The sequence below is a fragment of the Oncorhynchus masou genome, chromosome 5, assembly GCF_036934945.1.
Source record: "Oncorhynchus masou masou isolate Uvic2021 chromosome 5, UVic_Omas_1.1, whole genome shotgun sequence".
Taxonomy (NCBI): domain Eukaryota; kingdom Metazoa; phylum Chordata; class Actinopteri; order Salmoniformes; family Salmonidae; genus Oncorhynchus; species Oncorhynchus masou.
Genome location: NC_088216.1, coordinates 66280334 through 66303312, shown reverse-complemented (window position 1 = coordinate 66303312; position 22979 = coordinate 66280334). Strand labels below are relative to the sequence as shown.

The 22979-nt window shown below is 41.4% G+C and overlaps 1 protein-coding gene across 1 annotated transcript in view; it reads left to right on the top strand.

Moving 5' to 3' along the window:
* The window catches only part of fhit (fragile histidine triad diadenosine triphosphatase), a 341147-nt gene that overhangs the window by 263674 nt on the left and 54494 nt on the right, over positions 1-22979 (top strand). The window contains 1 exon segment of the mRNA XM_064966519.1: positions 11173-11241. Coding sequence (XP_064822591.1) covers positions 11173-11241 — 69 coding nt within the window.

The window sequence follows — 22979 nt, the reverse complement described above, 5'->3', positions numbered from 1 at the left end:
TCAGGAAGAGTAGCTGCTATGTGCGATGAGACAAGGATATCCCCACCGGCCAAACTCTCCCTAACCCGGACGATGCTAGGCCAATTGTGCGTCGCCCCACGGGCCTCCCAGCCGCTACCGGCTGCGACAGAGCCTGGGCGCGAACCCAAAGTCTCTGGTGGCACAGCTAGCACTGCGATTTTTAATATGATATCTGAGTGAGAGTGACAAACAAAATCAATGGTGGGGTCCCAGTCAGTAATTCGACCATGATTAAAAATACCTGATATTTACAGTGTAACATACTTTCAGACAGCAATTTTGCATGGTTCAGTAAAGACTATGTTGTAGTAAAATACAGAGGTTATACTGTGTCTTGGGGCTGGTGACTAACCCTCATGCTAGCAGTCACAACACATCACATTCAGGGTGAACCATAGTCAAACACACCACCTTTTGCGCAGGGCTCCTAGCAGATGCATGACAATGGACTTTGCAAACATAATGGGTTATTCCAATGTTAGCATTAGACTCATTAATCTTCCTGGTGGCACGTTTTAGTTTGTTTGAGCCCTTTATACGGTGTTGAAGAGCAAAGCAAAGGGGACCCATCAAACAAAGCAAGATGAATCTTCCTGTAAATTGCTGGCTGTTGTTTTTTTTAGCGAGAGGTGGTTTGGCGGTGGAAGCAAAGAATGGTGGGACAGATCTTCCTCTCTTCCTCTAATTAGTAGCTCCTGCTCGGAGCAACGGAGGCTCCTGCACCCTCTGCCTTAATGGGAACACAGCTGTTTGTGACAAAATGCATTTGTCTCCCTGTCTGACTAGATTTCAGCTAAACAAAAAAAATACTCTATAGCTATTTGCACTTTTATCTCTGCAGTCAGAAACTAATTAAAAGACATATGTTTTATTATGTTTGGAGAAACTTTACATACCTCTTAGAACGTAGCACAGACAAACAAACATACAGCTCTGTATGAAGGATGGTCTAAATGAGTAGGCCTGTGCTGTGTGTGAGTTCTTTGAAACAGGGTATGGTGACCAAGTATGGATGGAAAATAAAGCATAAGGAAGTATCCACAGACTGATGAGGGGACGTTGGAGGGGATGACATTGAACTTTGACCCCCAGTATCTACATGTGTCTAATCAGGGAGGCAATGAGACAAAACAGATATACTGTAAGTGGGACTCTGACTTCTGCCAAGGACACGTACCAGTCTTGATGGATAACAACTAAGATCAAATTGTTTTCTATTAGCTTTATTAAGATAGATATAGTCCTATATCAGTTGGGGTGTAAGGAAATATTGGTACCACTTGGTGTGTGCTTTGCTTTGTTCTCGCATTAATACACTTTCAAATGGTGATATTGTAGAGTCCCCAACTCCCCCATTTCAGAGCACTAACAGCCATTTAGTGACACTGCTGCTGTAAATCTAATCCAGGAAGTCAGACTTCTACTACCTTGCATGTTCTAATTCCTTTACAAGTGTGAATCCCAGTCAAGGCCAGGCATGACAGCTGCCATATCTTATGAGGGGAGACTTATTGAGCCCACGCAGAGTGGCCCCTTGCTGTGCATGTGGGCATCAAACTGTCTGAAACTCACCCCACACATTCTGCAGTGTCAGTCAGGGTTTATGATCTCCCATACCACCCTTCACATTTCTGGCATGCCGGCTTTTACACACTCCCTGTCTGCCGGCCTCTGCCTCCCGCACTCAGCACCGTTTAAAATGTATTGAACACCGCTGCCGCCGACTTCCTTCAAACTTTACCTCAAGGTAGGCAGATTTAATAATGCAGACATTATGCAAATTTACTCATTAAATAAAAAATGTGTGGCAACAAAGCAGAGTCCTCGAAACATGTTATCTTGTTTGTAGCATTTATAAACACTCATTGACACAGGCTGTGCTGTTTATCATAGCTGAGTAATGATAAATGAATAAAAGCTGGCAATTTGGATATTATGCTCTAGATGAGACTAAAGTGCTGAAGAAAATGCTTTTTGAGGTTAGGACCTGTAGATAAAAGTGAGCCTCAGAGTTCAAATGGCCCTTCTTAATATTTTATACACATCTTTGCTGAGTAGCCAAAGTTCATGATAAAGAACTCTTAAAGGTGCACTATGCAGAAATTGCTCCGACATTTCCTGGTTGCTAAAATTAGAATAGTTCGGCTAATTTCAGTTTTTGTGACAAAACAAGCAAGTATAGTGTAGAGAATCATTGTACCATCTAAACCATTGTGAAATATATTTTCCATAACCAAAAATATTGTATTTTCAGCTGTTTGAAGCTGGTGTACAAACCGAAAGTAAAAGACACAACAAATAAAACTTAAGAGCAGGAAACATAGAAAAGTGCACATAGAACAGAACTACAGCTTCTTAGACTTGCTTTCAATGACCATGACAGATCTATAACTCCCAAAAAGTTACATATTGCAGCTTTAAACAAGGATATCAGTTTTGTTTGTCCGTTAATTTCCCGTCAGTCTAGTTTCTCAATGTGCTGTTAACTCTGAGAATGATGAGATAAGTGAGATGTTCCGATCCAGAAAAGAATAAGACAGTTTTCCTCATGTCATTGATTTTATTTATCATGAACAAAGTTGACAGTCGGTGCTTACATGATCCTAACAAACACAGGATGTGCTGTCATTTATGTTCTGTATGCTAATGAACATCTATTCAAGTCAGCTAATCAAGTTGTTTTGAAGATACTTCTGAGAATGCTCTTATTAAGTAAGAGCTGTGTACTCTAAAGAACTGTCACAAGTATTCAGAAGGCCCAGGAGGCTGCTTTGTGTGGGAATCATTTCTTACATCTGAATAGCCTTGACAGTACACTTGCTCTATTCACGTTGATGCTTATACAAACACGATGATGTGCTGTTCTCCCACAATGCCAGTGGCAGAATCACAATGACTGTTGACAATTTGTAAAATGCGGTATGACAATTTGCAAAATGTGTTTAAAACCATCTCTGAAATAATGTCGGAGCTAAGCCTATTCCCTGTGAATGTGGCTTACTGTCATGTTAATTGTAACTGTGTCCTTCATTCTTCATATTGATTTATTCTGTTTTACTAGAGAGAAATAATAATTATATATACCAGGGATTGAAAAAGGAACTAATCAACTGAGACAATATAAAAAATGACATGTACATGACATGTACAAAGTGACTTCGCCACTTCATTATACAGGCTTACTCCGTTAATTCCTCATGTGGTTGTTGTGTTAGGAACACTGCTGCTGAACTATTCATTTAACTAACATCTATTTTAGTGGATTTCTATTGCATTATTTGAAGTATGCAAAATTTCATCAAACTAGAGCCAAGTGGATTGCTGATTAAAATTCAAGCATATGTAAGTGCTGGGGACATTAGCATCATGAGGACATTGTTTCTTCAGTTTGAGTGTGTTGTATTTCATTTCAGAGGAGTCTCTCGTTCTCTACTTGTCCTTCATTATGTTATCACTAGCTAATGACTTTTTTTTACTCTGTAAAACTTTGTTGCAGATTTGCATAGTGTAAGATAAATGTTTGCATTGTCTAATTATCTTTCCTGTTTTAATGTGTGTGTTTTTTCTTCTTCTGCGTAAATACGTAGCAGTTGTTCTGGGACTTTACCACACTAATAAGCACCCAAGGAAAGCTGCAAGTTGGAAACTAACTGTGCAGATGGCCAAGTTTGTGACAGCACGAGGCAAGGGGGAACAGAAAAGGATGTCTGACAAAGTCAATTTGAGTTTTAAAAGCATAAAATTAAGGAGTCCCGGTGGTATACAGGTGGTACACTTGGCGGAATGTATTGTAACCCTCCTGTGATTTACAGCATTGCTTCACCACAAGGTTGTGAATTAATGAAAGATGTCTCTGGATAGGTCTGTTGTCAGTTCAGTTTGTTACAAGAGTACCTGGCACAGCATCGTATGTATGTCTCTCTGGATAGGTCTGTTGTCAGTTCAGTTTGTTACAAGAGTACCTGGCACAGCATCGTATGTATGTCTCTCTGGATAGGTCTGTTGTCAGTTCAGTTTGTTACAAGAGTACCTGGCACAGCATCGTATGTATGTCTCTCTGGATAGGTCTGTTGTCAGTTCAGTTTGTTACAAGAGTACCTGGCACAGCATCGTATGTATGTCTCTCTGGATAGGTCTGTTGTCAGTTCAGTCTGTTACAAGAGTACCTGGCACAGCATCGTATGTATGTCTCTCTGGATAGGTCTGTTGTCAGTTCAGTTTGTTACAAGAGTACCTGGCACAGCATAGTATGTATGTCTCTCTGGATAGGTCTGTTGTCAGTTCAGTTTGTTACAAGAGTACCTGGCACAGCATCGTATGTATGTCTCTCTGGATAGGTCTGTTGTCAGTTCAGTTTGTTACAAGAGTACCTGGCACAGCATCGTATGTATGTCTCTCTGGATAGGTCTGTTGTCAGTTCAGTTTGTTACAAGAGTACCTGGCACAGCATCGTATGTATGTCTCTCTGGATAGGTCTGTTGTCAGTTCAGTTTGTTACAAGAGTACCTGGCACAGCATAGTATGTATGTCTCTCTGGATAGGTCTGTTGTCAGTTCAGTTTGTTACAAGAGTACCTGGCACAGCATCGTATGTATGTCTCTCTGGATAGGTCTGTTGTCAGTTCAGTCTGTTACAAGAGTACCTGGCACAGCATAGTATGTATGTCTCTCTGGATAGGTCTGTTGTCAGTTCAGTTTGTTACAAGAGTACCTGGCACAGCATCGTATGTATGTCTCTCTGGATAGGTCTGTTGTCAGTTCAGTTTGTTACAAGAGTACCTGGCACAGCATCGTATGTATGTCTCTCTGGATAGGTCTGTTGTCAGTTCAGTTTGTTACAAGAGTACCTGGCACAGCATAGTATGTATGTCTCTCTGGATAGGTCTGTTGTCAGTTCAGTTTGTTACAAGAGTACCTGGCACAGCATAGTATGTATGTCTCTCTGGATAGGTCTGTTGTCAGTTCAGTTTGTTACAAGAGTACCTGGCACAGCATCGTATGTATGTCTCTCTGGATAGGTCTGTTGTCAGTTCAGTCTGTTACAAGAGTACCTGGCACAGCATCGTATGTATGTCTCTCTGGATAGGTCTGTTGTCAGTTCAGTCTGTTACAAGAGTACCTGGCACAGCACAGCATCGTATGTATGTCTCTCTGGATAGGTCTGTTGTCAGTTCAGTTTGTTACAAGAGTACCTGGCACAGCATCGTATGTATGTCTCTCTGGATAGGTCTGTTGTCAGTTCAGTTTGTTACAAGAGTACCTGGCACAGCATCGTATGTATGTCTCTCTGGATAGGTCTGTTGTCAGTTCAGTTTGTTACAAGAGTACCTGGCACAGCATCGTATGTATGTCTCTCTGGATAGGTCTGTTGTCAGTTCAGTTTGTTACAAGAGTACCTGGCACAGCATAGTATGTATGTCTCTCTGGATAGGTCTGTTGTCAGTTCAGTCTGTTACAAGAGTACCTGGCACAGCATCGTATGTATGTCTCTCTGGATAGGTCTGTTGTCAGTTCAGTTTGTTACAAGAGTACCTGGCACAGCATAGTATGTATGTCTCTCTGGATAGGTCTGTTGTCAGTTCAGTCTGTTACAAGAGTACCTGGCACAGCATCGTATGTATGTCTCTCTGGATAGGTCTGTTGTCAGTTCAGTTTGTTACAAGAGTACCTGGCACAGCATAGTATGTATGTCTCTCTGGATAGGTCTGTTGTCAGTTCAGTTTGTTACAAGAGTACCTGGCACAGCATCGTATGTATGTCTCTCTGGATAGGTCTGTTGTCAGTTCAGTTTGTTACAAGAGTACCTGGCACAGCATCGTATGTATGTCTCTCTGGATAGGTCTGTTGTCAGTTCAGTTTGTTACAAGAGTACCTGGCACAGCATCGTATGTATGTCTCTCTGGATAGGTCTGTTGTCAGTTCAGTTTGTTACAAGAGTACCTGGCACAGCATCGTATGTATGTCTCTCTGGATAGGTCTGTTGTCAGTTCAGTTTGTTACAAGAGTACCTGGCACAGCATAGTATGTATGTCTCTCTGGATAGGTCTGTTGTCAGTTCAGTTTGTTACAAGAGTACCTGGCACAGCATCGTATGTATGTCTCTCTGGATAGGTCTGTTGTCAGTTCAGTCTGTTACAAGAGTACCTGGCACAGCATAGTATGTATGTCTCTCTGGATAGGTCTGTTGTCAGTTCAGTTTGTTACAAGAGTACCTGGCACAGCATCGTATGTATGTCTCTCTGGATAGGTCTGTTGTCAGTTCAGTTTGTTACAAGAGTACCTGGCACAGCATCGTATGTATGTCTCTCTGGATAGGTCTGTTGTCAGTTCAGTTTGTTACAAGAGTACCTGGCACAGCATAGTATGTATGTCTCTCTGGATAGGTCTGTTGTCAGTTCAGTTTGTTACAAGAGTACCTGGCACAGCATAGTATGTATGTCTCTCTGGATAGGTCTGTTGTCAGTTCAGTTTGTTACAAGAGTACCTGGCACAGCATCGTATGTATGTCTCTCTGGATAGGTCTGTTGTCAGTTCAGTCTGTTACAAGAGTACCTGGCACAGCATCGTATGTATGTCTCTCTGGATAGGTCTGTTGTCAGTTCAGTCTGTTACAAGAGTACCTGGCACAGCACAGCATCGTATGTATGTCTCTCTGGATAGGTCTGTTGTCAGTTCAGTTTGTTACAAGAGTACCTGGCACAGCATCGTATGTATGTCTCTCTGGATAGGTCTGTTGTCAGTTCAGTTTGTTACAAGAGTACCTGGCACAGCATCGTATGTATGTCTCTCTGGATAGGTCTGTTGTCAGTTCAGTTTGTTACAAGAGTACCTGGCACAGCATCGTATGTATGTCTCTCTGGATAGGTCTGTTGTCAGTTCAGTTTGTTACAAGAGTACCTGGCACAGCATAGTATGTATGTCTCTCTGGATAGGTCTGTTGTCAGTTCAGTCTGTTACAAGAGTACCTGGCACAGCATCGTATGTATGTCTCTCTGGATAGGTCTGTTGTCAGTTCAGTTTGTTACAAGAGTACCTGGCACAGCATAGTATGTATGTCTCTCTGGATAGGTCTGTTGTCAGTTCAGTCTGTTACAAGAGTACCTGGCACAGCATCGTATGTATGTCTCTCTGGATAGGTCTGTTGTCAGTTCAGTTTGTTACAAGAGTACCTGGCACAGCATAGTATGTATGTCTCTCTGGATAGGTCTGTTGTCAGTTCAGTCTGTTACAAGAGTACCTGGCACAGCATCGTATGTATGTCTCTCTGGATAGGTCTGTTGTCAGTTCAGTTTGTTACAAGAGTACCTGGCACAGCATCGTATGTATGTCTCTCTGGATAGGTCTGTTGTCAGTTCAGTTTGTTACAAGAGTACCTGGCACAGCATAGTATGTATGTCTCTCTGGATAGGTCTGTTGTCAGTTCAGTCTGTTACAAGAGTACCTGGCACAGCATCGTATGTATGTCTCTCTGGATAGGTCTGTTGTCAGTTCAGTTTGTTACAAGAGTACCTGGCACAGCATAGTATGTATGTCTCTCTGGATAGGTCTGTTGTCAGTTCAGTCTGTTACAAGAGTACCTGGCACAGCATCGTATGTATGTCTCTCTGGATAGGTCTGTTGTCAGTTCAGTTTGTTACAAGAGTACCTGGCACAGCATCGTATGTATGTCTCTCTGGATAGGTCTGTTGTCAGTTCAGTTTGTTACAAGAGTACCTGGCACAGCATCGTATGTATGTCTCTCTGGATAGGTCTGTTGTCAGTTCAGTTTGTTACAAGAGTACCTGGCACAGCATCGTATGTATGTCTCTCTGGATAGGTCTGTTGTCAGTTCAGTTTGTTACAAGAGTACCTGGCACAGCATAGTATGTATGTCTCTCTGGATAGGTCTGTTGTCAGTTCAGTCTGTTACAAGAGTACCTGGCACAGCATCGTATGTATGTCTCTCTGGATAGGTCTGTTGTCAGTTCAGTTTGTTACAAGAGTACCTGGCACAGCATCGTATGTATGTCTCTCTGGATAGGTCTGTTGTCAGTTCAGTTTGTTACAAGAGTACCTGGCACAGCATCGTATGTATGTCTCTCTGGATAGGTCTGTTGTCAGTTCAGTTTGTTACAAGAGTACCTGGCACAGCATCGTATGTATGTCTCTCTGGATAGGTCTGTTGTCAGTTCAGTTTGTTACAAGAGTACCTGGCACAGCATAGTATGTATGTCTCTCTGGATAGGTCTGTTGTCAGTTCAGTCTGTTACAAGAGTACCTGGCACAGCATCGTATGTATGTCTCTCTGGATAGGTCTGTTGTCAGTTCAGTTTGTTACAAGAGTACCTGGCACAGCATAGTATGTATGTCTCTCTGGATAGGTCTGTTGTCAGTTCAGTTTGTTACAAGAGTACCTGGCACAGCATCGTATGTATGTCTCTGGATAGGTCTGTTGTCAGTTCAGTTTGTTACAAGAGTACCTGGCACAGCATCGTATGTATGTCTCTCTGGATAGGTCAGTTCAGTTTGTTACAAGAGTACCTGGCACAGCATAGTATGTATGTCTCTCTGGATAGGTCTGTTGTCAGTTCAGTCTGTTACAAGAGTACCTGGCACAGCATCGTATGTATGTCTCTCTGGATAGGTCTGTTGTCAGTTCAGTTTGTTACAAGAGTACCTGGCACAGCATCGTATGTATGTCTCTCTGGATAGGTCTGTTGTCAGTTCAGTCTGTTACAAGAGTACCTGGCACAGCATAGTATGTATGTCTCTCTGGATAGGTCTGTTGTCAGTTCAGTCTGTTACAAGAGTACCTGGCACAGCATCGTATGTATGTCTCTCTGGATAGGTCTGTTGTCAGTTCAGTCTGTTACAAGAGTACCTGGCACAGCATCGTATGTATGTCTCTCTGGATAGGTCTGTTGTCAGTTCAGTCTGTTACAAGAGTACCTGGCACAGCATCGTATGTATGTCTCTCTGGATAGGTCTGTTGTCAGTTCAGTTTGTTACAAGAGTACCTGGCACAACATAGTATGTATGTCTCTCTGGATAGGTCTGTTGTCAGTTCAGTTTGTTACAAGAGTACCTGGCACAGCATCGTATGTATGTCTCTCTGGATAGGTCTGTTGTCAGTTCAGTCTGTTACAAGAGTACCTGGCACAGCATCGTATGTATGTCTCTCTGGATAGGTCTGTTGTCAGTTCAGTCTGTTACAAGAGTACCTGGCACAGCATCGTATGTATGTCTCTCTGGATAGGTCTGTTGTCAGTTCAGTCTGTTACAAGAGTACCTGGCACAGCATCGTATGTATGTCTCTCTGGATAGGTCTGTTGTCAGTTCAGTTTGTTACAAGAGTACCTGGCACAGCATCGTATGTATGTCTCTCTGGATAGGTCTGTTGTCAGTTCAGTCTGTTACAAGAGTACCTGGCACAGCATCGTATGTATGTCTCTCTGGATAGGTCTGTTGTCAGTTCAGTCTGTTACAAGAGTACCTGGCACAGCATAGTATGTATGTCTCTCTGGATAGGTCTGTTGTCAGTTCAGTCTGTTACAAGAGTACCTGGCACAGCATCGTATGTATGTCTCTCTGGATAGGTCTGTTGTCAGTTCAGTTTGTTACAAGAGTACCTGGCACAGCATCGTATGTATGTCTCTCTGGATAGGTCTGTTGTCAGTTCAGTTTGTTACAAGAGTACCTGGCAGCACAGCTGGATAGGTATGTATGTCTGTTACAAGAGTCTGGATAGTATGTCTGTTGTCAGTTCAGTCTGTTACAAGAGTACCTGGCACAGCATCGTATGTATGTCTCTCTGGATAGGTCTGTTGTCAGTTCAGTCTGTTACAAGAGTACCTGGCACAGCATCGTATGTATGTCTCTCTGGATAGGTCTGTTGTCAGTTCAGTCTGTTACAAGAGTACCTGGCACAGCATCGTATGTATGTCTCTCTGGATAGGTCTGTTGTCAGTTCAGTCTGTTACAAGAGTACCTGGCACAGCATCGTATGTATGTCTCTCTGGATAGGTCTGTTGTCAGTTCAGTCTGTTACAAGAGTACCTGGCACAGCATCGTATGTATGTCTCTCTGGATAGGTCTGTTGTCAGTTCAGTCTGTTACAAGAGTACCTGGCACAGCATCGTATGTATGTCTCTGGATAGGTCTGTTGTCAGTTCAGTCTGTTACAAGAGTACCTGGCACAGCATCGTATGTATGTCTCTCTGGATAGGTCTGTTGTCAGTTCAGTCTGTTACAAGAGTACCTGGCACAGCATCGTATGTATGTCTCTCTGGATAGGTCTGTTGTCAGTTCAGTCTGTTACAAGAGTACCTGGCACAGCATCGTATGTATGTCTCTCTGGATAGGTCTGTTGTCAGTTCAGTCTGTTACAAGAGTACCTGGCACAGCATCGTATGTATGTCTCTCTGGATAGGTCTGTTGTCAGTTCAGTCTGTTACAAGAGTACCTGGCACAACATAGTATGTATGTCTCTCTGGATAGGTCTGTTGTCAGTTCAGTCTGTTACAAGAGTACCTGGCACAGCATCGTATGTATGTCTCTCTGGATAGGTCTGTTGTCAGTTCAGTCTGTTACAAGAGTACCTGGCACAACATAGTATGTATGTCTCTCTGGATAGGTCTGTTGTCAGTTCAGTCTGTTACAAGAGTACCTGGCACAGCATAGTATGTATGTCTCTCTGGATAGGTCTGTTGTCAGTTCAGTCTGTTACAAGAGTACCTGGCACAGCATAGTATGTATGTCTCTCTGGATAGGTCTGTTGTCAGTTCAGTCTGTTACAAGAGTACCTGGCACAGCATAGTATGTATGTCTCTCTGGATAGGTCTGTTGTCAGTTCAGTCTGTTACAAGAGTACCTGGCACAGCATCGTATGTATGTCTCTCTGGATAGGTCTGTTGTCAGTTCAGTCTGTTACAAGAGTACCTGGCACAGCATCGTATGTATGTCTCTCTGGATAGGTCTGTTGTCAGTTCAGTCTGTTACAAGAGTACCTGGCACAGCATACGTATGTATGTCTCTCTGGATAGGTCTGTTGTCAGTTCAGTCTGTTACAAGAGTACCTGGCACAGCATAGTATGTATGTCTCTCTGGATGAGTGAATAACATAATATCTAAAAAATAAAACATGTTAATTTGTTTTGTCATTGTGTGTTTTCAGCATGTTCACGTGCATATCCTCCCCAGGAAGGCAGGTGACTTTGAGAGAAATGACAACGTCTATGATGAGGTAAAGTAGAGCATTTTTAAAGTTATTTTGTCTCTCCCACTACATTGATTTGAGTTCTTATGACTAAACATTGATATTCAATATGACACACTGTCTGTTTAAATTCTTCCAGGGTAGGAGTTGTTTTCATCATACAGTTATCTTATGTTTATCAGTAATGCACTAGCTCACCTGTAGCTCAAAATAATAGCTTTAATTAAACATGTTAGAGCTGGGGTTGAACAAACGTCAATACACCCTGAGACCTTTTCGAAAATAAAATCACCAAACCAATGAACCACGATACTTCAATACACAAATAATGAACATGCCTTTCATAGTGATTTAAATTTCCCTGTGACATTTAAAATTTGCAACAAGTGCGACCACACCAAATGAATATCAATGACTAAGTTTGATATGAATATTCTAATTACTACATCTAATAAAAACAGGCTTGACTATAGTTCCCTAACGAGCCAGAGGCAGAAATAGAACGCATCCACATGGGTGGCCCACCAGCCAAATAGAAATATGTTTGTTTTTCATTTGCATGTGATCATAAGGGTTAATGTGAAAGCAGCTACTGTATGCCATTCATATTGTTGATGTCACACGCTGCACATTACACCTTTTTTCCTCTGAGGTGTTTTGCTTCACAATGAATAATCACCCAGTGTTGGCTCCCCCATACCTTACCACTGTTAAGTGTTTTATAACTCAAACTGTGCACATTTACTCCCTCATAAAGACTATTTAAGAGGCAATAGAATAGTTTAACCACTTTCCTCCTTCACAGTGTGAAACTAGTGAGAAATGTCGCACAGGGTTTCCAATCATATATTTGGGTGATATTGTGTTTAGTGAATAGACATCTAAACTTCAGACCCACGTCATCTAGTCACAGCCTCTGATTTGCTGTATTTCTAATTAGGACATTACATAATGATTGGTTGATGTCTCTGATGTCAGTGACTAGGCCAATTACCCCAGATAGTCATTCAGTGGCCGTGCTCACTACAAGGCTGACTTTGGGGCGGGCACCGAGGCTCCACTGTCTGGGGTGTTTATTGTCGCAGAGAAAGGGATGGGACTCTGGAGGGCGATTTTATTTGTCACTTTATTTAGATGAAGTGACATGGCCCGGTAGATTCACGCAACGTGGTCGTAAAGAGCCTGTCCCCCGCCTGACAGCCATTCTGAAATATACAGTCAGCAGCCTCTCTCTCTCTTGCACTCACTCTCGCTCTCTCTCTTGCACTCTCTCTCTCTCTCAGATATAACACATGCCATTTCCAATTTTCTTAGCAGTGTCACCTTGCCAAAAAAGCTGTCATGGCATATTACACTTGTTTTGTCTCTTCTCTTTCACAAATTTTCTTTGTTATGTGCTTTGAATGTACGAGCTTGTCAGTAGTCATAATGGAGACAACAGCAAATGCTCAGGTTTTGTCTTCCTCTCTCACCGAACTAGATGCTGTAGCTATAAAGTGTGTACTGTACAAAATATACTTTGTCAAGTTCATCTGATATCTTTACAATTTATATATGTGACCAACCGGCTCAATTCTGTTTTATGTAGCATAATTTGAACTCGTGTTTTTTACACAGGAGAAAAGAAGAGAATGGTATATCATACACTACAGTTGAGGAAAAATGGGAAAGTAATTCTGCTTTGAAAGTTTATAAACTTGTAACCCAACTATTGAGAAAATGGCCCTTCAATGTTTTGGTACACCTACAGGATAGTTCTTCTTTGGCTACACCTATTCAGCATCGTTTACACCCTCTTAAGTGTACTTTAACACCAATACACCCATCCGTTTCAAATTAATTTAGTATACGTCAATCTAACAAACCAGGCAACTAAAAGCACCTTTCTAAATAATGTTTTGGTTAATTTCTAGCTTGTTAGCTAACTAGCTAACATTAAGTTAGCTGGCTAGCCAGTTCAAAGTATGACCATATCATATAGCTGACAACGTCTTAACTTTAGCTAAAATAGCTTACAGTAGTGAGTATGACGTAATAAAAGCAGGGAATTCCACTGGAGAATTTTGGAAATTGGACACTGTCTCGTTGGCCTAACGTTATATTCTAATTTGACTTTGGTGCGGGTCATGTTGTTCTTCACATTACCGTCTCTGGTAAACACACACTATATCAAATAATATCAACGTTTATTTGTCACATGCACAGGATGCAGAAGGTGTAAATCCAAACTCATAATGTTACTACCCTGCATTAATCTATAGGTAGCTAAAGTTATCCAACTAGGTTCAATGTTAGCTAACTAGCTAACATTAGACTATAACTAGCAATGCAAATGGCTCTGAGATAGGAATATAAGAATAATACTACATAGATCATACACATAATGCTAGCTAGCTAACAGTACGCTTTAAATTGCAATGAAAGCTGACCAAATTAGAAACGTATAATATCTGAAAATGTAGCTAGCTAGACTTTCTTACCCATATACATGAACGAGCGCCTCTCCCTGTCTGTCACGGATGCCATAGTTGCCATTAGTTTGAAGATGGAATCCAGAGACAGGTGCTTTATACAACAGTCTTTTGTGTGTTCTCTTTTTGACTCCCTATGCATATTTGCAATCAAATGCCTGAATTTTCTCCAACTCCTTAGCTATCCACCGGGCATTCCACTGATTTCAAAACTTGGAGAGCATTAGCAACACTTTTGCAGTTCTTCATGATATCTTTCAAAAGAGCTGCGTTAGAAAGATTATCTACATACTGAGAAGCTCATGTTATAGACAGAAGCGTGCTACATACCAGACCAATCTGAACTCATCTCTTGGCATGTCCTACCAATTATGGCTAGTGGGAAGGTTTCTACCTCTTTCCATGGCTCAACCAACTAGGCTCGTAATTTAACAATTGTATTCGTATTTACAGATGGCATGCAAGTTTGTTAATAAGCACATGAAAGTTCACAATTTCCAGATGGCATTTCGGGCAAAAAACTAATTTTGATAAAACAAATAATCATTATGTTCAAATGCCTCTCCTGTGAAGTAGTGGCACGCGACATACTCCTAGTTTCCTGAAACAAGTTACATATGCTTTCACGGCAGTATGGTTTGTTAGCAGAGATGAAAGACAGAGAGACATAAACTAAGATACAGTATATTGCTGTAATATTGCCTGCAGTAGCAACATGCGCCCTTGTTACGACTTTTACTTCCTCTAGATAGTCAAGTTGGATCGTCTTCTCGGCGCTTGCTCCATAACTTGCTCCAAAAGGTCAGAGTGGATATCAGATGAACATGATTGGAAAGGTGAAGGATTTCACTGTGTGGAGAATGATGTTGTAATAATCATTACAGTGGGCGAATAGCAATATCCCAGCCATTTATCTACTTGACCTTGGTAATGCTCATCAATGGTCAAGTTATACACTTACAATGAATCATGTCAAACACCCAATTAGCTACTAACTGAAAATAGATCACATCTATGAATGTGATGGCCTACAGCCTCTGGGGGCTTTGAGAGTGGGGTAGATGGAGAGAGAGAGGAAGAGAGAGAAAAGGTTGAAAGGCGTAGAGAGTTGGATGCCTGCCCCACAACATGGCAAGCATTGTGTATTTGCACCTCAGCAGCCTTCTGCCCAGACACCACTCATTACACCTTTTAAAGGTCAGCACTTTCAAAAATATGTGCTATGACCTTTTAATCAGCCAGGGGGGAAAAAAACATTGAATCACATTTGGCATTCGTTTAGCATACATTTTATCTAATATAATAATATATGCCATTTAGTAGACGCTTTAATCCAAAGTGACTTAGTCATGCGTGTATGCATTTTACATATGGATAGTCTTGGGAACTGAACGCACTATCCTGGTGTTGCAAACGCTATTCTCTACCAGCTGAACTACAGAGGCTAATCTTTGCCATGATCATTCTATGCACATGAAGAAATGCAATTTAGACCCATGGAATATGCACTTTAAAGCTACTGTACTTCAGCAGGTACATGGTGACCATGACCCGAAATGTAGATGGTGAACCTTTTAGCCTGGTACAACTATAACCCATTAATGGGTTCCATTTCCACGTTTTACATTTTTTCCTACATTTCTGACCTGGGAAGCCATGTTGTTGACAAACACAAGCTTTTGAATGATGCCTCAAATGTTTGTGTCCTCGTACCCTAATCCATCTCATCCAACTGATTAAGTGCTGATTGAGTATGTGTTTGTGCTCAGAACATGTAAATGACAATTGTAATCAAAAGTGTGGTCTTTCTTTAATGAAGTCTGCACTCACTCACTCTCAGTGCCTGGAACACCATCTCAACACAGGAGCTTGAGAGCTGTACTGTAGCATCTAGTCGTGAGCTGGCGTTAATAACCATAGCGCTTCGTGTAGTTAGAATCCCAATACTCCTCTTCAGTCCTATTAAGAACACCAGCACTGTAGACACGAGTCACTCTTATTGGATGAGAGAGAGAAAGTGCACTCTTTATGGCTATTTAATCAGAGGAAAAAGCAGTGAGACGGCACCAGGCTATGCCTCTCTTCTGCTCTTGCTCTGAGCCACCTCAGAGATCAGTGGAAACTCAATTACGCCGCTGCCATGCTTGTTAGTGGGGAACAATGTCAGCTCGTGATTATAAGTTGTAATGATGTTATTTTCTCCAATTAGGCCTTGTGTGTTTTTTTTCCAAATGCCTCTCCAAGTTCTCTAGGGAGAATGGAAGTGACAGACAGATGGAGGAAATGCTGTGAACCTAGTGTTTTGAAGGCAGTTTGTAGCTTTTAAATGGGTCTGAATGGATCCGGTCTGATCGGCAGCTACTGTAAATGTTTTCAATTTTGGTTCTGCTTATTTGTGCTGGCCACTGAAACAGTTGCAGGAACAGGAGTTTAATACAGGCTTATTGATTGGAAGAGGGGTGAGCAACATGAATATTCACCCCATGTCTGAACTGCATACAATAAATGAGAAGATGACTGCGTTGGGGTCAAGCCTAGAATATGCCCCCTGAATAATGAGGGTGGAAATACATTATTCTTAATGATTCACTGTATACAATTTATCTAATGCATTTTATTTTTCAACTAGATCTACAGTATGTTCTAAAACCACTGCTTGTTATATCTGGTTCTGTCATATGTCATATGTATTTCTACTGTACAGATCAGCTAGGGAGAACATTACAAGGGAAAGCAGTCAAGTTATTTTACTGTCTGTTGGAAACAGCAGCTCTTAAATTACCCCACCTTGTTTCTGCTCTGCTTATGTGCCTAGTCACTCCAAAGACAACGAGTCATTCAGGGGCCCTGGAGACTGAATTTCACTTATTTAGCTTCCCGATTATTATCTTTCATTCCAGTATCTATCCACCCAATCGATAAATCCCTCCCCGCTCTCCGTTGTATTTCCACTAGCCAGACACCTCCTCGGCGCCGTGCTGACGTAGCGGGTCTCTCTCCACCCTGATATTGTGTGATAGCATTGCTCATTAGATCTTTATCTATGGTGCTCCCCTTTGCTGTGTGTGAGGATATATCCAGACAGAGAGATCATATTCAGGGGAGGCGCTGCGCTGTTATTTGACTGTCATTCATCATATTTTGTGGCAGTGTTATTAGGGAACATAGGGGGGAATAGGGCTATGTAATGACAAATATCAATGGATCCTCATGTTCTTGCCTGCTGTGACAGGCTACTATCCATCTCTCTGGCACTCACCTAGTTAACATTTTTATCAAATGGACAAGATTTGTCATTTTCCCTTTCCGGGGGGAGTTGGAGCTTTCGCCCGTAGTTTAGATAAAGGAGAAAGATCCAGAACACGACCCACACTTTCCTGTGCAAATGATGAGCAATTGTTCTAAAGTGCTGCCCCCATCTGTCTGGCACTGTTGGACATGCAGTACTGTAGCCTACTTTGTTAGATAAAGGGAGGAGTGAGGGGGTGTCAAATAATAATGTTTACCATGGGAACCCATTAGCCCATTGGGTTCTTGTTATGTTGTTCACCTCATCCTCAGGGTCTATCTGAGACTGTGCAGGAGGACAGGTATCTCTAGACATATTATTCAGCATAACACACACACGCACACACACCCGCACACAAACACACAGATGCACACACACACACACAATCTTAAAAGTAACTGCATAACTTAGAAAATAAATTGATTAGTGGCTACTTAAACACCTCCAACGGTCAGTAGAACTCAAATCATAAGAGTTGTACTAACTCAAATGTCCATAACATTTCTTATCACTTAATGTTTTTGAATACTGTCAACAAATATTAGGTTATTGATAAATATAACTTTGTATGTGCGTTCTGCCAATCTTAAACTGAGCTTTTTCAAGTTATGATTTTTTTATATTTTAAAGTCAATCTACCATTTAAAAACAAATAAAGTAGTCGTCAGAAACATTGATATTTTAGTAAAAAAACACTTTATTTATCCGTGTTGTGCTGATATAGAATCATTAAGTTTTTGCAAGTTATTGAAACATAGTAGTGCAATGTGGCTTGATTTTTAGAGGACTGTTTAATTAATTTAGAAATAATTAAAATACTTTTACATAATGTTGTATGCATGTTTGAAGAAAGATAAGTATATTTAAAACATAATATTAAGCAGTTTTTTGTGCTCTGAGGTGTAATTGCTCTTGATAAACTGATATCGAAACTGTTAAGCAAATTGATGTTCAGTAATGAGAAGCCATTCCCACCACCAACAAGGTCATGTGCACCACTCTTAATGACAGAGGCTAATACAGCATCATGTAATGCTAACTGCACTACCTTCGGTTAAAATCAAATCAAATTGTATTTGTCACATGCTCTGTCGTATTCTTAGAGGCTTCTAAGATTGATGACTCATGCCACTAAAGTACGGTTTAGTATTTAATTGTAACTTAGAATAGCATTCTTTAATGCACCTGGCTTAAGCTACCTGAAGCTTTCTTAAATCACGGTTATATAGGCAGACATAGGAAATGGCTACGGATAGCGGAAAGCAAACCCCCGTCCTGAGTCAATACTGCCATCTATTGGTAAACATAAATATACCAGGTTACTACATGCACCAAATACAACAGGTGGAGACCTTACCTTGAAATTCTTACTTACAAGCCCTTAACTAACAATGCAGTTCAATAAAAAATATTAACTAAATAAACTAAAGTGAAAAAAAATCAATAAAAAAAGAACACAATAAAATAACAATACCGAGGCTATATACAGGAGGTACCGGTACCGAGTCAATGTGTGGGGGTACAGGTTAGTCGAGGTCATTTGTACATGTAGGTAGGGGTAAAGTGACTAGGCATAGATAATAAACCGTGAGTAGCAGCAGTGTAAAATCAAAGAGGGGTGTCGATGTAAATTGTCCGGGTGGCCACTTGATTAATTGTCCGGGTGGCCACTTGATTAATTGTTCAGCAGTCTTATGGCTTGGGGGTAGAAGCTGTTAAGGAGGCTTTTGGACCTAGACTTGGCACTCTGGTACCGCTTGCCGTACGGTAGCAGAGAGAACAGTCTATGACTTGGGTGACCGGGCCTTCCTCTGACACCGCCTAGTATATATACAGTTGAAGTCAGAAGTTTACATACACTTACATACACACAACCACTCCACAAATTTCTTGTTAACAAACTATAGTTGTGGCAAGTCGGTTAGGACATCTACTTTGTGATTGACACAAGTAATTCTTCCAACAATTGTTTACAGACAGATTATTTCACATATAATACACTGTTTCACAATTCCAGTGGGTCAGAAGTTTACATAGACTAAGTTGACTGTGCCTTTAAACAACTTGGAAAATTCCAGAAAATAATGTCATGGCTTTAGAAGCGTCTGATAGGCTAATTGACATAATTTGAGTCAATTGGAGGTGTACCTGTGGATGTATTTCAAGGCCTACCTTCAAACTCAGTGCCTCTTTGCTTGACATCATGGGGAAATCAAAAGAAATCAGCCAAGACCTCTACAAGTCTGGTTCATCCTTGGGAGCAATTTCCAAACTCCTGAAGGTACCACGTTCATCTGTACAAACAATAGTATGCAAGTATAAACACCATGGGACCATGCAGCCATCATACCGCTCAGGAAGGAGACGTGTTCTGTCTAATAGAGATGAAAGTACTTTGGTGCGAAAAGTGCAAATCAGTCCCAGAACAACAGCAAAGGACCTTGTGAAGATGCTGGAGGAAACAGGTACAAAGTATTTATCCACAGTAAAACGAGTCCTATATCGACATAATCTTAAAGGCCACACAGCAAGAAAGAAGCCACTGCTCCAAAACCTCCATAAAAAAGCCAGACCACGGTTTACAACTGCACATGGTGACAAAGATCAAACTTTTTGGAGAAATGTCCTCTGGTCTGATGGAACAAAAATAGAACTGTTTGGCCATAATGACCATTGTTATTTTTAGAGGAAAAAGAGGGAGGCTTGCAAGCCGCAGAAGACCATCCCAACCGTGAAGCACGGGGGTGGCTGCATCATGTTGTGGGGGTGCTTTGCTGCAGGATGGACTGGTGTTCTTCAAAAAAAGATGGCATCATGAGGGAGGGAAATTATGTGGATATACAGTATTGAAGCAACATCTCAAGACATCAGTCAGGAAGTTAAAGCTTAGTCACAAATGGGTCTTCCAAATGGACAATGACCACAAGCATACTTCCAAAGTTGTGGCAAAATGGCTTAAGGATAACAAAGTCAAGGTATTGGAGTGGCCAACACAAAGCCCTGACCTCAATCCTATAGAACATTTGTGGGCAGAACTGAAAAAGTGTGTGCGAGCAAAGAGGCCTACAAACCTGACTCAGTTACACCAGCTCTGTCAGGAGGAATGGGCCAAAATTCACCCAATTTATTGTGGGAAGCTTATGGAAGGCTACCCGAAACGTTTGACCGAAGTTAAACATTTTTTAAGGCAATGCTACCAAATACTAATTGAGTGTATCTACACTTCTAACCCACTGGGAATGTGATGAAATAAAAGCTGAAATAAATCATTCCCTCTACTATTATTCTGACATTTCACATTATTAAAATAAAGTGGTGATCCTAAGACAGGGACTTTTTACTAGGATTAAATGTAAGAAATCGTGAAAACTGAGTTTAAATGTATTTGGCTAAGGTCCTGGATGGAAGGAAGCTTGGCCCCAGTGATGTACAGGGCTGTACGCACTACCCTCTGTATCGCCTTACGGTCGGATGCCGAGCAGTAGCAATACCCGGCAGTGATACAACCGGTCAGGATGCTCTCTCCGGTCAGGATGGTGCAGCTGTAGAACGTTTTGAGGATCTGGGGACCCATGCCAAATCCTTTCAGTCTCCTGAGGGGGAAAAGGTGTTGTCATGCCCTCTTCATGGCATTGCTCTCCATGGTAGTTTGTTAGTGATGTGGAAACTCTCGACCCACTCCACTACAGCCCCGTCGCTGTGAATGGGGGTATGTTTGGACCTCCTCTTCCTGTTGTCCACGATCATCTCCTTTGTCTTGTTCACATTGAGGGAGAGGTTGTTGTCCTGGTACCACACTGCCAGTTCTTTGACCTCCGGTTACTAGAGGAGTGAGCACTGTGCTCAACAATTCTTGCAAAGGTCGGTTAAAATGACAAATCGTCAAATATCTTAAACAATGACACCAGAACTACTTACTACTTACACTTGTAAAAAAAAAAAAGTATTAATGAAGGTTAGGAATTTAAGTAGAAAGGACCCTACATTTGTATGTTTACTACAACAAATATTAACGTTCAAATACTTCATTATAGTTCAGAATACATGTAATATCGTGTAGAAAAGTCCCTAAAACACAAAACAGTGAAATATTTACCTTAACTTCTTATGGTATAGGGGACGGTTGCGTTCCACTTGGGCAAAAAACAGGGAAAATACAGCGCGGCAAATAAAATAAAAAGATATAAAAATCTAACTTTCATTAAATCACACGTAAGATACTCAATTAAAGCTACACTTGCTTTTTGTGAATCCAGCCAACATGTCAGATTCTAAAAAAGCTTTTCGGCGAAAGCATAAGAAGCTATAATCTGATGATAGCACAACAGTAAACAAAGGCTAACTTTCTAGCCCTTGCTATCTGCTTGCTTGCTAATTCGGCCTGCTAAACAGATTTTAGTGTCCGTACTATCACTGTCATCTTTTTATCAACGACAACCACAAACAATCAATACTTCTCTGTGAAGTCAGCTCCTCGCTTTGTCTATGTATACATTTGTTTCCTATACTATTTTAAAAATGCATTGTACTTTAAACTAGTTCTGAGTGTGGCGCTGTCTTTGGTCAGGCTTGCAACGATAATAGGAAAGACCACTGTATGAGTTATGTATTGATTCCTCTGTGAGAAAAGAAAAACACATCTATGTATTCCTGACTGCAGCGTTCAATCCACTTTCTTGTCTCTTCTACTTTTCCAAGTCTGTGTTAAAGCATCTCTGTTCCTTGCTGCTCCCATCTGTCCCTACTGAGGAAGATAAGGCGAGCGATTTAGTATCACAGCTAGCCTCCCATGGGGTACTTGGCATTGTCAAGTTTATAAATGTGTTCGCCATAACCGGCTATTGACAACGCTTGCCGATGATGAAACTGTTAATTATTCTACCGACTGTGGGATGTATTGAGCTGATTTAGCTGAGCATATGTTAAGACCATGAAGTTGCTGTACTTTTTAGAAGCAGCAACTGATATAGTCCCCGTCCTTACCCTCTCTGTCTCTTGCGCCCTCTCTCTCTCGCGCCCTCTCTCTCTCTTTCCCACCCTCTCTCTCTCTCTCTCTCTCTCTCTTTCCCACCCTCTCCCTCTCTCTCTCTTTCCCACCCACCCTCTCTCTCCCCCTCTCTCTCTCTCCCCCTCTCTCTCTCTTTCCCACCCTCTCTCTCCCCCCCTCTCTCTCCATATGCTAATGTTGTTGTACTTGTGGAGGACCTGGTAAATTGCCCAATAAAGCAGGAATCATCTGATGTGGTGCGTACGCCCAATCGCTTACAGCTTGAACACAATTTTCGTTGTTAGCTAAGTGTGAGAGAGGTTCAGGAGATGTCATAGAAGTGTTGATTTGCATCTCATTTGGAATGCAAATATATGTATGAAGCATGGTTTACAGAGTTGTGATCGGCTTCACATTCCAAACACATTCACTTCATTACCAGATGTATTATTTGCTAGGTCTCAAGTATCTCTTTGCATAAGCTTATGCTGAGAAAGAGGTATCACCTTCACATAGATTTATGAATAATATGAATAGCTCCATGAGTGATCAAACATGTTACCAAACAAGACTGCATTACTCAGTTCTTGAGGCATTATTCCCTCCAAAGTCAACTTTCTCTCATGGTCTCCATGAGAATGCATCCATGGCTTACACAGCAAAATGAATAATGACACATGCAATGCAATAAGGGATCTGCAGTATTCCAAACTCATCTTGAATTAAATAGTGTTGAGTACATGAAATTGAGGGGGTCCTCTTTGGTAATATCTCTGCATTTCTGCACTGTAAAAAAGATCTCCCACTGTGTTTAGAGACTCAGAGATGCATGGCAGTGCTGAGATTCAGCAGACAGATTCAGCCAGACATCTGGGTCTGGGTCTGTAATGTGATACAGAAAGCTACATGCAACTCCAACAAAGCACTGTCATCTTCTGATACAGCATGTCACTGCAGATGCCTTTCTCATTTTCCTCATGTCCTGTATACTCAGTCAGTGTTATATTCAGTTGTATTT